Consider the following 16,490-nt stretch of genomic DNA (forward strand, 5'->3'; position numbering starts at 1 on the left):
GTGCCACAGGGAAAGGTTTTTTTTTCTCACAGCAACCTAATGGCATTATTTTACTTAACTTTTCGTCTTAAGGAGCAGCATCAAGAAATTATCAACTGTAAAAGAATTTTTATTGAGAAATGTAAAGTACAATAGGAGACTAATTTTCAATGCTAATTCTACAAATCTATGTTGTAGAAACTAATTTAATACCTCATAAAACAATTCGATCAAAATTTGATCCAAAAAGTACAATACAAGCAAACAACTCTGCACCTCGTTTTGGCGTAACAATTATTTAACCGCAACACATTCGAGGCGTAAGTGTTTGCGCAATAAAAGTATCCAGCGAAAATTCAGTACATTTGCATTTCGATGCGGTGTTTTAGGTGGCCGGAGGAAGCAGAAACGACAACCTAACAAACCACAGTAAACAACAGGAAGCAGGAAAAGCGCACAGCACTGAAACCAGCCGACGATTGCCAACGCTTCAATGTGTGTGTGTGTGTGTTTGTTGGCTGCGGAAAATGCATCACCGAAAACCGATCCGCACTGTCGTCTTCATTTCCGCGAGTCAAAGAGGCGTGGCTACAGCCGATCATCACCGTCGTCGACATCAAGTTGCGCAAAATCGCTGTTAACAAAGGGCAGCACAACCAATTTCTTATGGATAAAGGCTTATGAAGATATAATGTCCCAAACCCCATGGTCTGGCCGAGAAAGAAAAAAAGGACGAAGAAAAAAATTACCCCGAAAATGAATAGAAGAACGGTGGAAAACCCCCGATTTTTCACCTCGCAGAGAAGCATCCTCTCTGCGCCAGCCAATCAGCGGCCAAGCTTGCTTGTGATGCACGAGACTCGACAATGAAAGCGCACCGCACGCACTTAGAATGAAAGGGATGTTGGTTTAGTCTGCTGCTAGAACTTGAACCGTGCGTGCGTGACAGTTTATAGGATCGTGAGCGACGGCCGACAGTATCAAGTGAAAGATTGAGCTCTCAAGTGCTTACGAAACCATCTTCTTCAGCAATGCTAGTTGCAGTGTGAAAGAAAGAATTTTCAAAGGAAAATCAAGTGAAAAACCGAATGTTAGTTCCATGTGATTGTTTCAGTAAAGAAAGATTTGTTGGAAAGTGTGGTGCTAATTATTAAAATCAAATCTAAAGTTCCTCGCTGATATCTCAGTCAACTGTTTGGCAATTGGAATACATTAAGGTTACAACAGCAAGGACACATCGGACGGGAAAGCAAACGGTCCATCTAAATGTATAACAAAATGTCCAGCTACGAAACTGCATCTTCCGATGGTGATCTTTGCCACCGTGTTTGCGATCCCGATCCGTACTACGAATCAAATGGAAGCTACTACACACAACTCTATCCGGCAGATTCCCAAAATTCGGGTAAGTGCAATTAACTGACTTACAACTACTATTACTTTGACTGATTGTGAGCAGTGTAAAGAGTTTTTCTAAGGAGTAATTTTATAAGAAAAAAGCGTTTAAACTTAGTAGTTCAATTATTGGAGCTAAAAAGCAAGCAACTTCAGAGTCAGAAGTATTGCTACTCTACTTATATTTCAACCATGCATTTGTACGTTCGGCACAGTGTATACCCAATCCTTGAAGCTTGAATTTCAATTTAAAAAGAAAAAAGAGTTTAGCAAACGACCAGAAAATGAAATAAACAACAACAAACCAAATCCACACTGCACCGCGGTCTCGAGAAAAAGGGGTACGATTACTCTAAAATTAGCCTTATTACCGCCATAAACTCTGTACGATCGTCCGATAAGCCAAGGTCTCAAACTTCTTTTCGAACGGTTTTTTCGAGCGACTCTATCCCACCACCGGATAGAGTGAAATGGAATCTTCTTTTCGATCACCAACCAACATCACTACACTTTTCGCTTCACAGTTTACTTACAACATCCTCGCTCGTGAGGCATAACGTTTTCCCCACCCCTGTCTGCTGCCGTATCAGTACCCGCTATTTCCAGTTTGACGATATTAGTTTGATTCCGTTGGAGGTAACCGAATCCGACGCTTCATCAATAAGCCGTCAATTCATCGGTTTCACCTTTGAAGACCGCTCACTCACGCATGCACGTGACACGAACGCGTTACGATCATTATTGCCTGGCGCACTGACTAATCGTTTGGTAATTTTGGGAAGCAGCTTTAGGACGTGTGAATGATGGCGCTCTGTTTATGATGAGATTTACCACGTGCCCGACAATGATTTGGGGTAAAGAGTGCGTTAAATATGTTTTGTAATCATCGGATACAGTGTTATGCAACTTGAAGCGAAAAGAGCAAACTAGGTGGATTTTTATTTCTTGGGTTTAGAAAATAATCCATTGCGGACAAAAGGATATTAGGTTATCAGTACTAAGTGTGTATGTCAAGTCGAAGTCAAAAGTATGGGCGAGTATTGCAGTTTATAATTTTATAAAAGAGCCCTCTCTCTCGACCAGCATCGGTGGTTCAGTGGTAGAATGCTCGCCTGCCACGCGGGCGGCCCGGGTTCGATTCCCGGCCGATGCAACGAGGCTTTTTTTGTATTTTTATTATGGGCATTTTTCAATTGCTCAGAATTGTTCATATCTTTCCTTACACCCCTCAACAGTTAGACCGCAGCCACACACACAGCGGAACAAAGCGCAACGGAACAAAAAAAAGTAACGCTTCGTAACGCTCTTCGTACTGTTCCGCTCAGTTCCGCGCTATGCCTTGCGGGTTTTGCTCGGAAAAACTATGGGTAACTATTGTGAATACTATGTGGTAACTATTGTTGAATAAACAACAAACTATATTTTCTTTTGTGAGACAACTAAGGAAAGACTAAGGAAATGGTCGCTGTATGTGCGGATTGACCTTCTTGTAGACATAATTATTGATCGATTTCGATAGCACTATTGCAAACTTGGGAAAAAAACTCATTTTCCAAAGCTTATAATTATTAATTTTAAACAATAAATTTTACTCCTTCATCGATGAATAAGGGGCTGTACTTTAAAAGTGAGGAGTAAATATTAATACAGGACTTAACACAATTTTATTTTGCTGCTGCTTGCGCTTGCTCATTTTGCGTGTGTTATGTGGCCACTCCAGGATAAATAGTTCGCCATCCGAAAAATTAAAGGATGACCTGAAACACATATTGAATCCCCAAATCATGTCTCACGACATTACGGGCCAATCCATAGGACGTATTCATCTCTGAAGCCATTTTTCATCCATCATCCAGGTACGATTTTACCGGTGGCGCAATGTATGGCTCAATGTTAAGTCGCCTTTCCGTAGTGTTTAACTCAATCTCTATCAACTGCGTTCAATTTCGTTCCCCTGTGATGATTTGCCCCCGGTTTGTGTGGTTCATAATAAATAACATCAGTCGGGACCGAACAGATCACTCAGCAAAGCCGTTGGCCGCGGTAGTGAAGTTACGGTATGAAGGTGAAGGGATGGTCCGTTCATGGAGAATTCATTTTCCTTTCTTATGAATAATTCCTAACGAATGTAACCATGAGGACACTGCAAGACCAATCAGTCCTAGCATCGCAGTAGGCTTATTCATGAGTCTGATTTACTTCCTTTAGCGAACAGCATCCTCAACGGTTCCATTTTCTGTGCTGGGCCCAAAAGTTTTCAAATCGTCTATTAGTTATTTGTGAACCTAACAGTTCTAGCGAGTTTGAATCATTTAGACTTTATTCGTCTTTTGGAATTTTTGAATTTTGCGCTAAGTAGATGGTTTAGTTTGGTTTTATTGCATTTTACATGTAAACCACAAATAATTGTACTTTTTCAGCCAAAGTCATCTCAGTCAATATGTGGGTAGAGGAAAAGCTGTCCCCTTTTTACAAGATATGCAAACCTTTAAATCGAACACAAAGAAGTGTATTTTGAGCATAGTGTGCAGAACGAGAGAATAAGTTGTTTTCGAGCGAGAGAAATAACTAATCAGTCATTAGTTGTATTATCTAGATACACTTCTAAAGCTTATTGCAAGGGAAAAGGTCGTCATGCAGCATGGTTTACAATGATCTGTCATCACCAATCTAGCTTATGCTTAAAGATGGTTCAGAATATTGTTTCGTAAGTTCGTTAAACTACTATCATCGCGATCTGACATTTTCAGTATTTTCAAAGATGATATGGTGTGTGAAACAGGCTGAACTATCTTAATTTTTCAATCAATAAAAGTTCCACTAACAAATAACGAAACTGTTGCAAGCGTGTTCGTAGTTGCCCATTAACTCGTTTTCATGTCAATGGGTGCAAACTGTAAAAGGATATTTCCGGCTATTATCCGCCATCGAAACATCAGGAAATAGTCGAGCTGAAAAATAAACAGCTTCTCAAGTGCTGATATCCTGTCGAGGAACACTATCGAACAACTCCTCATTCAGAGTTAGAAAGACATTGACGTAACCCTAAACAGAGCTCAAAATTCACGCACGAAACACACCCAATCTCTAGTCACCCGGGAGATGATCACAAAAAATAAACAACAATTAAGAAAAAAAGACTTACCCGAAAAGCACAGACGAGCATATGATCGTAGGAACGATTAGTCTTCAAGGTTGTTAAGGACATTTTCACACCACAAAACCTTCCGGGGCAAGCTTCTGTGTTTCTTCCGCAAGGATATCGATTGCCTGCAAGCCCATATTCACGATGAGTTCCATGTTTGTCCGGAAACCGGATACTTCACGTTTCACTTGTCTAGCGTGCAACGACGATCAATCCTTTCTCCAGTCACGCGTGCAATTTTTCACTCTCGATCGTTCTCCCGGCTTCTTTCTTGGTGTTGCTTCGTGTTGCCCCCGTCTAGAGGTAATCTTTTTCCGCTGCTGCTTGTTGCTCCGTTGCACTCCTGCAAATATAAACAACGGGGTTCGGGATTTATGGACTTGACCCCGAGCATCATACCCCCGGAGATGTGTAGTGGTTGGTGGGTATCGATTTTCTTTCCACTTTTTCCGCCTTTTTCTCAAGTAGTTTTAAAAAAATACCATAATCTTTTCTCTGCTGCTGCTGCTCGAGAGTGTAACGCGATCGAGAGTGTAACGCAGAGGACGGTATGTTACTGAAGACACTTCCACCCTCTCTAGCACACACCCCAAGGCTCAGCAGGCCCCTGGGCGTTGTATCACTTGTTCTACGATAAACAAATCATTAAGATACGATACACGGAGCATCTCCGGTGTTCGACAATCTCGTCCGCCGGTTTCGTTTTTCTTCGCATTCGCCTTTTTGGGATTTTCTTACGAACCAATCGGCCCGTTGTGAGGTCAGTGAATGGTATAGTGTGGCCAGGGTCCGTAAGGCGGCATTTTTTTCCTCCTCGCCAGGGATTTCACCTTTCCGAAGACACACGCACGCAACGCGCTTTGTTTATTGTTGTTGTTTCATTTCATACTTGAAGTTGGTGAGGAAAAAACCTAAACTTTCCTCGTTTATGTTTGTGTGCGATCGCGGCTAGCTCGTGCCCGGCGATCGAAGTTCGTGGGAGAAGCTGGGACAGACTTTTCGTGGGTCGTCCACCGTGTGGGGGTGTGTGCTCATCGTTATTTTTGTTTATCTCTCTGCCCTCGGAATTGACAGGAGGACAAGTGACCAGCGGAGGTGGAGGAGCTGGTGCAGGAGTGATCATCATGGACGAGGAGGGCTACTGGGGTTCACCGTGCAGTTCGAGCGAATCACACCCAGACATGAACAGAGACCGGTACTCACCCCCGGTGGCGGCATCGGCGGTGGTCAGTGCCAGCGGGAATGCCTCGGCCATGGTAAGCGCTGTTCGCAACATCTCGGCCCAACAGCAGCAACCGCCCGATCAATCGTCCTTGTCAACATCGTCGTTGTCGTCGGCTTCCTCCACATCATCCTCCATGTCGGCGTCTTCGTCACCGTACGGTGGTGCTGGCCATCCTCTACCACCCGGAGGCTACCCTCAACAGCACCACCACCATCACCACCCTAACCACCATCATCAACAACAAATGTCATCGTCCATGTACTGTTCCTCGATTGTTTATGAAAAGAGCAACGCCGGTAAGCAATGCAGACTGCAGAAGGACAAATAGACACACAAAGCTAACATTTTGATCGCTTCCAGCAGGCATCTACGTCCCGGATGAGGGATACTTTGGAGGAGCCGGAACGTCAGTTGACCCCGTTTCAGGCACCGCAGGTTCCGAACACCAGTCACAACACATGCACATGGCACCGTCCTCGTCCGGTGTCATTCCCGGCAACGGTGTGCCCATAGTACGGGTGGTCAAGCGACGCAACACGGCCAACAAGAAAGAGCGTCGTAGGACACAAAGCATCAATTCGGCCTACACCTCGCTGCGGGACCGCATACCGAACGTTCCCAACGATACCAAACTGTCCAAGGTAACAGGACTTTTAACTAAAATAACTTAAAACCTAATACACAGAATATCTATTTATCGTCGCCATATTGTTGTCCTATGCTTTCAGATCAAAACACTACGGCTAGCCATTTCCTACATCGCACATCTGTTGGCGGTCGTGAACGGAAACCAGGACCCGTCGTGTGATTTCCGCGCGGAACTGGTGCCCTCGTCTCGCAAGATTAATGCCGAACGGCGTGCCCAGAAGACGCTAATGCAAGTAAGTATAGTCGTGACGCGATATGGGGCCACCGTAAATGGGGCCACCCTCTCACTCTAACATCTGACCCATACGAATGATGAAAGGCTCAGTCTCGAAGGCCAGGAACAGACGCACCAAATAGAGAAATTTTTCTTAATCGAATCATTATCTTTATTGAGTGGGTCTGGTTTTGTGGTTTCTGCTGGTTGGGCTGCCCACCCTAACGCAACAAAATTGAGACACAATTTAAGCAACAAATCAAATAGAATTTAGCAAACAGGGTTTCATTATTCTTCTCGAAAAAACATTAACCAACTTCTATGTTACTAAACATTGGTGTGTGCGTTGGGAATGAGCCAAAATTGTCTGGTTTTCACGCCTCTGTGAATCTTGATCCGGGTTAGGGTGGGTGTGAGAAAAAGGGCCACAATCTCATTACCATCCATTTTCACAGACACAATTTAATGCCGCAAAGTGGCCCACTAATAGACGGTAATCGAATTATCCTTACCGACCATTGCACAAAATTTTCCTGGGTCCGATTTCCTCAAGAGTTTAATTCGCTGATTGTTTATTATTACCTCCTCAATACTCGCAACAGCACAATTTAATGTTTCGGTGCGTAATGGATAGGGGAGAGCGTAACCTGCTGCAGCTACAGGTCCCTATACCCTTCCGTTGGTATCTTTTTCTCACAACCCCTATTTATGACATGTACGTGCACGTGCACAAGAGCACTTGACTCCGGAAGAACTACAACACAACACAACATTGCAACTCCATTATACAGGGGAATAAGTTTGCGCTGTGAAGGAAAAACGGATCGTTCGGTGGGAAAATCATTACGCCAAATAAGGACGAAGCTATGGCGCAAAACAATCTATTAGCTCTAAGGACACTGTGGAGTTGAATGCATAGGCACTGGATACAATATATCGCTCCCTCCTTCACAAGCCTCGATAGCGCAGTCGGTAGCGCGTAAGTCTCATAATCTTAAGGTCGTGAGTTCGATCCTCACTCGGGGCAGAACCAATCGTTTTTTTATGTGACAGTATCGCGCTCAGCAAACTAATGGGTTGTATTTATTTAGTTAAAAACACATAACATGGTTGTATTTGTGTGTATGTAATTCTCTCTAAGTAGTAAAACAGCACATCTAAGGAGGACGCGCACCAAGGAAAAAAGCACATAAGGAAATAAGTGCATATTATAAAAGTTTTAAATAATGTATTGCTTTGAAATTTCCATACACTTTTATGAGAAATTCTCAAGACACATTAAAATGTGATACTTTTTTTGTCTTTGTAGTAATTCAGTAATCCTTTAAACATTTCAATTTGATAACATTAAATTTATGCTTTTTTTAAATATGGTGTTTAAAACCCTCAAATGGTGTCATTTGTCATTTGCCACATTGTACAAAAGACACTTCAAATTATTGTACAAAATTGGAAAGTTAAAATTGTTCTGAGACTACTAAACAATCAGTTGAAGTAACAATATCGATTTTTTGCGAAAAGTATGGAGTTATTATTATTATTTGTACTGCAATTTACATAACATTGTCAATTTTCCAATGTTTTTTTTATTGATGAAGGACGACCTGGCCGTAGTGCTAATTTTTCGATGTTAAAAACACAAAATAATAAACTGAATTTGAAAAAAAGAGATCAAATTTGACCCCGACGTGATTTGAACACGCAACCTTCTGATCTGGAGTCAGACGCGCTACCGTTGCGCCACGGAGTCTGGTTACACCTTCCACCCACTAACCGCTTACATAAAACAACGGCTCACTACGATCTCACAGCGGTATCTATTCTCGCCCGGCAGCACAACAAGAAACGCCCCTTTTGTATTTTTACAAACGCAGAATGCATTTTTGGCGCATGCTCTCTTAATTGCGCGTTCGTCTTTTAGACCCCGATCGGTGAAAAATAGTGTCAAATATATGACCCTCTCCACTAATCAATCATTGGCAATGCACCAAAAAAAGCAGTCACCAAAGTGACGCCCCTTTTCATGCACATGGCCCTTCTACTGTTTCAAAATGTTCTAAATTCCGTTGTCTTTTTTTCTCCTCTTCTGTCAATCTATTAGCAGTCCTATAGCGTAGTCCGTGTACCACGCACAATTTGTCACATTGTATGATAATTGGGCAGAAACCGAAATTCTTCCAGAATTCCGAAAAATGACTAATAACACAAAGCGAGTGGGAGAGAGAAAACAAGAATCCGAGTGTTGCTAAATCGAATTGCTATCCTCGTACTGAAAACCAGGAAAGTGATAATTTAAAGTATGTTAGTCACTTTACTATAAATAGCGCCCTACCTTCAATTCATCATATCTCCCAGAATCCATCCTTTCAGAGATAAAAATGCGCTTCCTGACGGAAGTAAACCTTTCAAGTGTCCCCGCCAGCAATGGGAACGGGAAGAACCACTTTCGGCATGAAAACGACCGCCCAACCACAACTTCATGTCACATGTACGATATGCTTTTGCCGCCACATTACACTTCGGGCATATTAAAAGACGCCTTTTCATGGCTGAGCCGTACCAGCAGAATCCAGTCAAAACAGAGCCTTCTTGTGCCGGTGAAACAGTCGAAACCCTTCCGTCTTCCCACGGATGCGCGGGGCATTGCTCGAGTCGGCACTTGACAACGATAAAGCTGCACTTGAACTTTTTCCATAAAACAAATTACGATTACTTCGGTCTTCATCTTCTCCACAAGCGACTGGCGGCAAGTGCTCTGAGGCGTGTGTCGTTTTGGATTCCCGAACGACGTGGCGCCTTGGTAATGTCCCCCATCGATTTTATCGTCTTTGAATACATTTCTTCACTTAAAATCAATATTGATTAGGTTGTACCATTTTATTCTCGTGACTCAGAGCTCAAAGAATCATGCCCATCATTTCTACCGAGACATTGAGGCTGATGAAGCTCCTAACATTATCTCAAGTGGAAAAATATTTTCCCAAAATAGTATTTGAAACACGGAAAAGAAAAAAAAATGAAAATGACTCAAAAGTAAGCCCCATGTCAGACATCGTGAGAATGTGTACTTCACAGCTTTCGTCAAATGCAATTTCCATTAGAACTGTCCTGTCGGGTTTGTTGTACTATTTCTCACAACCACATCTCTTTGAAGAGCCGCAAACAATCGGTCGCTTAACAATCGAGCTAATTGTGCTACAAAACGTTTCAATCCTTTCCTGAAACCTCTTTTTTCTCTTCTTTCACACAGAACTTTACCGCCAATGGAACCCCGAATGCCACCAGCAGCACGAGTCCGCCCGTGGCGGAAGGACGAAAAATCAAAGGCCGTACCGGGTGGCCCCAGCACGTTTGGGCACTGGAAACGAAGACCACTATCAAATAAGTAATGTGTAGATGAAGTGCACTTGCAACGTGGAGGACGTGATTTGATAACAGTTTGGATGAAGAAAAAAATTACACCAAAATTGCTGTTTGAAAAACATTACTGTAATAGAGATAAAAATATATTCCAACAGTACCGCATTTAGTACGCAGTCGCTGAAGACACTTAAAAGGCTATTAAAAGACGCCCACGACGTGAAAATCATGTGCATCCGTTACTACAATCTCGCCCAAAGTAGATTAATCCTAGCGGAATACAGTAGGAGCAGCTACAAAGGCTCTACATTCTTAACGTCCGCTTTGTGACTAGGCTAAATAGTAGCAGGAAGTAGCACCACTGTGTACAGAAAATTCTACTCATTTCTTGTTCTCCTCCTTCACCGCTTACGACTGATTGGCCCGATCAAAAGAAGAGAGGCTGTGCCATGCTAGGTTAGAGATCGATTGGCTTCTTGCTGCGAAAATAAATGTGTATTACTATTCGATCGATAGTAGACGTTCCATCATCAATATGCACTTTTACATTGAAAGAACCGTCTAACCACATCGAAACCCTCCCAAATACACGGTCTCCTGAGTCTTCATCCATATGCGTTTTATGGAAGCTAATATTAGATACATTTTAATCTCGAAACGGTTGCGATAACTCTGACAAAAAACCAGATGGCCCTCTTTCTCGTTCCGGCCACCACACTACTACACCACCAACGACAGCCGCAGCAACACGATGATGATGGCCCAGCCCGGCCCGTGGAACAACTAGAAGGAGACCCAGCTTTTTTAGCCGAGCGATATTCCTAAAACGGCGGTAAGGTTTCCCGTGTCCGGTGCTGCCCTGTCAAGGGTAAATATTTTGATTTCCGATCGTGAATGTGCCCCACGGACGCAAACACGTACACGTGCCAGCATTTATCTGTGTGTGTGTCGGTGTGCTCATCCCAGACAATGCGCATCGCACCGTACAACTGTCATGGCAGCCCAGCCAATAGCCAATCAATAAAATTGTGATCGCGGATTGGACCGCTTTTGTGATTCGAATTAAGCTAATGGCAACAAACAAACTAAGCTTTGTGGAAAAGGAACTACGGTTTTCGTGGTACCGATGGTGGGGAAGGACTCTAGAAAAAATAAACAGGATTTTATGTGTAAAAACTGACTTTACTTTACACAAACTCTGTCCACAGGAATGAGAAATGGTAAAAATCAAGTCAAGGAAGCTAGAATTGTCAGGTCAAAGCCTCTCAAGGGTATAGTGTCAAAGAAGAACTGTATGCAAACGTTTTCTGAGTCATCTTAACTGAAGTATTCATAGCCTAAAGTTACCACTTTCTACCCATTGCAATCTTATCAATGCTAAGAAGATATAATTTTTCCTATTTGAACGCTCATTAGCTTACAAAGAATTTCGCTCTGGAATGTTTTATTACGACGACTGTTTCGGACATGCAAAAAATGGGGCAATAAGCTAATGTATTAATTATGACACTTTGCTTAATATTTCCGATATTATGTTCCTCTCCACTTTGGGGGCATTGGGTTAAGAACGGAAATTGGCTAGTAGGAAGAGTTCCGCAGGTTGCACGGTTGCACATCCTTAGCGAGGCGCAAACAGTCTAACTCTAAAGCCACTTGGCCACGACAGTCATCAAGAGTCATTTTCACATTACTCACCGCGGCCGGGCACTCAAACCGTGAAAAATTAAGAGATAAAATTGATTTTCGGCTGTCGTGGTTAGGAGGCTTAAGGAATTGTTTACGATTTGCGAGTGTGTCCTTTTGTGTTCCTTACATCGGAACGAGTAGGATCTGAATTATGTTTTTGTGAGTAATACTGCCTAACACTGCTTCCAGATTGTAAGCGATTTTCCCATTGCGACTCTGTTTGGCGCGATTCTTCCGCTGTCAAATCAGAAACTCCATGCAAAAAAATTTAATTCGAGCTTGATGCGCTCCCACTCGGTGTAATTTTTGCGAAAAATAATCGTAATAATATAGACAATTTTCTTTGAAATTTCAGTTGAATATTGAGTAATCTTTAAAAACAAAATATGGTGAATATAAGAAATGAAAGGAATGTTCATGTGATGATAAACTAGCTTACAGTGATTCATAAGCGTAGCGAAGCTGATTCCAAATAGGAGCCCCTACTTCCAAATAGGATATTTGGTGATTTTCTTAAATAAAATCGGCTAATGATGATTTTACAATTCTAAGACTGCAGATATTTTGCAAATTCTAAGAGTAAATCCCATTTATGTATATTCCTTCTTATAAATAAATTAGCTATGTGTGTCCTTATTCTCCATAAATATCTAAGCAAATTTTTCCACCTTTATGATTAGGGTTTCCTGTTTTTTTTATGCCAATAGTATTATAATAAAAAAGAAAACTTTCAGAATGTTATATCATCGTGAAATATTGTATCTGATTTTACTTTTCCATCTTCCTTCAATTGTTTGTTTAGTATATACAGTGGTGTGTCAAGATATTTGGAGGCCCTGAGCGGTATGGCAGTTGAGGCCCTCTAATTGTGATATTAATGGAAAACAGCCGGATTTTCCTCACCTTTGAGGCTCCCTAACCGACGAGGCCCCGAGCGGCCGCTCTTTCCACTTCTAGGTTGATCCGCCACTGAGTATATTCTAGTTTTATTACGCATTTTTGCTAGTACTGCTTCCCAAAAAATCCTCAGTTGTATGAAAATTATTTATCACAGCATTAGAACAATGTCTAAGACAATTAGGCTCATTCAACGCGATAAAATCCATCCCCGATCTATATCACTTTTCCTGCAGATGTAATGTTCACCTAAAATGAATAACTGTGCCCAATTAAAGAGGTACTGTATGGCTTACTACTCCATGCTAACAGATACTCTTGTAAGAATGTTCCTACTTTGTTTGTATTAACGTATGAGTTCCTTCTCCTTCACGGCCTCGATAGCGCAGTCGGTAGCGCGTAAGTCTCATAATCTTAAGGTCGTGAGTTCGATCCTCACTCGGGGCAGATCGGAATTTTCTTTTATGCTCCATATAAAGTCAGGCTACACGATGAGAGATGCCAAAAGTTTTCGGATAAAAGGAATGGGAGGAGGATTGGCGAAATTTTTCCGTCAAACTCGTCTCGGTTCATCTACCCGCGGTGTTTAGAGCACTTCATGCTATCTCTCTCTTCAACCGAAAACAACCATGGCAACGCATAGCATGTGACAGAGTAGGCTAGAGAGAAGCAAAATCTTTCCGAGATTTCTTCAGCTCTCGAGGAGGCGAAATCTTTTTGACATACAGATTTCACATACCACCCCACTTTTTAGCGAAATCTTTTTTACATCTCGCATCATGTATAACCTGGCTTATATGTAAATGACAACATTCCACTAGAATTACGATATGGCAAACGTTCCTCACCACATAAACAAATTACACACTTTATTTAAGACTTATTTTACACAAATGTGACTCATCTTGGACTCACATTAAAATCAAGTCGCTCCGCGATAACAATTCAAAAAATCAAATCACTCCTTCTCTTCTTTCACATATTTATATTACGTACAGGATGAAGAAGAGCTTCACTGTTGTGGAGAACAAAAAGATGACCCCGACGTGATTTGAACACGCAACCTTCTGATCTGGAGTCAGACGCGCTACCGTTGCGCCACGGAGTCCTATACCAATTGAGCCCCATAAAGCCCTTTTTGAATACAAACATTCACCTTTACGTTCTCTCGCTTACAGGCCGCCATAGGCGATGTTTTTCCTTTGCCTGAACAATCTACAATGCCGTTCGAATTTTCTCAGTTGTGAAGCGACGTTACCAATAAACATGGGTGAAAAGCGCTGATCATGAACACATACGAATAAGAAAAATCCTATCTCGTTAATCCTGTGCATCATACAAGCACACTAAATAAGTGTAAACCATCACAAAAATAGTTGTACTTCTATCAGGTTACAGCAAATATTCGAGAAATCGACATTTTCAAGCAAATATTCGACTCACAATTGTACATATAAACATTCATTCCAAACACTTTTCACTTCGTGTGCGGATCCAACTGCAGCACCCCTGACGTAAACATCACGACTGTCAAAGTGTCCCGTCTTTTCTCTTCGCTTTCGCACACTTTTCGCTTGCAAAACGGACTTTGGCCCCAACTTCTCCCCACCCGACGAATGCATTGCAATCACTGAACCTGTCCGTCCGTCCGTCCGTGTGTGCGTGTGTTTGAGTGTGAGTCCGACAGTCAAGTAACAAACGCTACGCATAAAAAACTCATCTGTTCCGTAAACCGCACGCAACATAACACACTAGTCGCGTCGGCGAACCTTGCTCGTACGCAGAGGAATTGGCTCCGTGAACGTCGTTACTGTTATTTAGCGAGCACCACAGCACACCAGCTCATCTGCCACTTTCGCTGCCTACGCTCAGTGTCCCACAAAGTAAAACATGATCAATACCGGGTAAGTAGTCGTACAGGGGTTTTTGATATTTCGTGAAACAACAGTTATTCTTCCGGCAAAAGTTATGTTTTTGTCATGTGTGTGGTTAATCGTTATCGGATGTGCCGGCCCCAGATGATAACGTAATATCGTCCGGGTCCGAAGGTCGGCAGACAGCATCGCGCTGATAGAGATTACACACCCGTAACAATGAAGGATTCAGCCGCCACTGCCCGAGATCCCTCATCATCCCTTGTAAGGGAAGATCGTTCTGCCTGACACGTCACAGCACACAATGTACTAATGTTGTAACATTTCGTGAAAATCATCTTTCCCACATAACCAAAACCGGTTCTAGTCGTAGCGTTAGAAGCTCTTTAAGCAAAACACGACAACGTGATATTGAACTTACCTTTTGTTGCCCTTTCAGCAAACTAGCTGGACGAACGCTCTTCATCACGGGAGCTTCGAGAGGCATCGGTAAAGCGATCGCTCTGAGAGCCGCCCAAGATGGAGCGAATGTGGTGATTGCGGCCAAGACGGCCGATCCACACCCGAAACTCCCCGGCACGATCTACACAGCGGCCAAGGAGAGTAAGTGACGGATAAAACTATTTGGCAAAAACAAACAATTAAATCTCACCTATCGTCTCGCTCACAGTTGAAGCCGTTGGAGGCAAGGCACTTCCTTGCGTGGTGGATGTCCGCGACGAAGGTGCCGTGCGGAGCGCCGTCCAGAATGCCGTGGCCAAGTTCGGTGGCATCGATATCGTAGTCAATAATGCCAGTGCAATCTCACTAACACCCACGGAGCAAACCGACATGAAGCGGTACGATCTGATGCACCAGATAAACACGCGCGGCACGTTCCTGGTGTAAGTACAGGGTGGTCCTACTTCATTCCTTGTTGGTCAAGCATCGGCTAACAACGTCCTTTTACTGACCCTCTGCTTGCAGATCAAAAGAATGCATTCCGTACCTGCGCAAGAGCAATCATGCACATATCTTGAACATTTCGCCTCCCCTAAACATGGCCCCGCACTGGTTCAGCAATCACGTCGCGTACACGATGGCCAAGTACGGCATGTCGATGTGTGTGCTCGGCATGGCGAAGGAGTTGGAGAGTGCCAACATTGCCGTCAACGCACTCTGGCCCCGGACCGCTATCCACACCGCAGCTATGGAGATGCTGACGGGCAAGGAAAGCGATCAGTTCTCGCGCAACCCGGAGATCATGGCCGACGCAGCATACGCCATCCTCTCGAAAGAGCCCCGCTCGGTGACGGGCAAATTCCTGATCGACGACGAGGTCCTGAAAGCGGAAGGCATCACCGACATGAAGCAGTACGCGTGTGTGCCCGAGAACGCCGACAAACTGATGCCGGACTTTTTCCTCGACGTGGAGCCGGAAAAGCTGGTGGAGTTCGCAGCGGAAGGTAGCCATGCGGCATCGTTGAAGAAGCCGGCAGCAGCTGCGGCCGGCGGTAAAATTGAAGGATTGTTCCTGAAGATCGAAAGCCTGCTCAGTGAGGAGATCGTGCGCAAGACGGGCGCGGTGTACGAGTTCAAGGTGAAGGGCGAGGAAGCCGGGACGTGGTTTGCCGATTTGAAGAATGGCACCGGCAAGGTCGGCAAGGGCAACCCACCGGCCACTGCTGATGCGGTGCTGACGATGGATTCCAAGCATTTCTTCGACATGTTCACGGGCAAACTGAAGCCGGCGAATGCATTTATGACGGGTAAGCTGAAGATCTCGGGCGATCTGCAGAAAGCGATGAAGTTGGAAAAGTTGATGGGAGGACTAAAGTCCAAGCTGTAAGCGAGAGAGGGAGGCGGGATCGTCTGTGCACAGTTATTATTTTCTTCATTGGCATGTAAGGGAAAAGTTAAATAAATATTTTAAATTTTCATAACATCACTCTACCTCAAAAGTGCTTGAATGAGTACCGTTCTTTAGGGGCAAGCGACGGCGGTGCGGTTTCCATCACTGCCAAACAAAGTTCTGGAATAAAAAATTAAATAAAACATTTTAAATTTACTGCAGGCATAACTTTTCCC

General features: G+C 43.4%; 2 protein-coding genes and 5 non-coding genes across 8 annotated transcripts; 5 read left to right on the forward strand and 2 right to left on the reverse strand.

Moving 5' to 3' along the window:
* The first annotated feature begins 384 nt into the window (after positions 1 to 384).
* On the forward strand, positions 385 to 10,481 carry LOC118506154 (heart- and neural crest derivatives-expressed protein 2-like). Of its 2 annotated transcripts, none has more exons than XM_036042923.1 (5): positions 385 to 1,384; positions 5,594 to 6,040; positions 6,108 to 6,385; positions 6,473 to 6,625; positions 9,857 to 10,481. In XM_036042923.1, the coding sequence occupies exons 1-5, from the start codon at positions 1,246 to 1,248 to the stop codon at positions 9,989 to 9,991; spliced, it is 1,152 nt and encodes a 383-aa protein (XP_035898816.1). In that variant the 5' UTR covers positions 385 to 1,245; the 3' UTR covers positions 9,992 to 10,481. The 2 variants fall into 2 exon arrangements, with proteins under 2 accessions (XP_035898816.1, XP_035898815.1); XM_036042922.1 differs by having other exon boundaries at positions 386 to 1,384; positions 6,105 to 6,385.
* Trnag-gcc lies at positions 2,457 to 2,527 on the forward strand. Its single transcript has one exon. It is a non-coding gene; the product is annotated as a tRNA-Gly (tRNA).
* Trnam-cau lies at positions 7,561 to 7,633 on the forward strand. Its single transcript has one exon. It is a non-coding gene; the product is annotated as a tRNA-Met (tRNA).
* Positions 8,285 to 8,356, reverse strand: Trnaw-cca. Its single transcript has one exon. It is a non-coding gene; the product is annotated as a tRNA-Trp (tRNA).
* Positions 10,482 to 12,923: 2,442 nt separating the features above from the next.
* On the forward strand, positions 12,924 to 12,996 carry Trnam-cau. The gene has a single exon. It is a non-coding gene; the product is annotated as a tRNA-Met (tRNA).
* A 589-nt stretch (positions 12,997 to 13,585) lies between these two features.
* Positions 13,586 to 13,657, reverse strand: Trnaw-cca. The gene has a single exon. It is a non-coding gene; the product is annotated as a tRNA-Trp (tRNA).
* Positions 13,658 to 14,079: 422 nt separating this feature from the next.
* Positions 14,080 to 16,475, forward strand: LOC118517616 (hydroxysteroid dehydrogenase-like protein 2). Its single transcript, XM_036063912.1, has 4 exons — positions 14,080 to 14,453; positions 14,863 to 15,026; positions 15,094 to 15,307; positions 15,390 to 16,475. The coding sequence occupies exons 1-4, from the start codon at positions 14,440 to 14,442 to the stop codon at positions 16,249 to 16,251; spliced, it is 1,254 nt and encodes a 417-aa protein (XP_035919805.1). The 5' UTR covers positions 14,080 to 14,439; the 3' UTR covers positions 16,252 to 16,475.
* Positions 16,476 to 16,490: the final 15 nt, after the last annotated feature.

Source organism: Anopheles stephensi, chromosome 2, assembly GCF_013141755.1.
Source record: "Anopheles stephensi strain Indian chromosome 2, UCI_ANSTEP_V1.0, whole genome shotgun sequence".
NCBI classification, from domain to species: domain Eukaryota; kingdom Metazoa; phylum Arthropoda; class Insecta; order Diptera; family Culicidae; genus Anopheles; species Anopheles stephensi.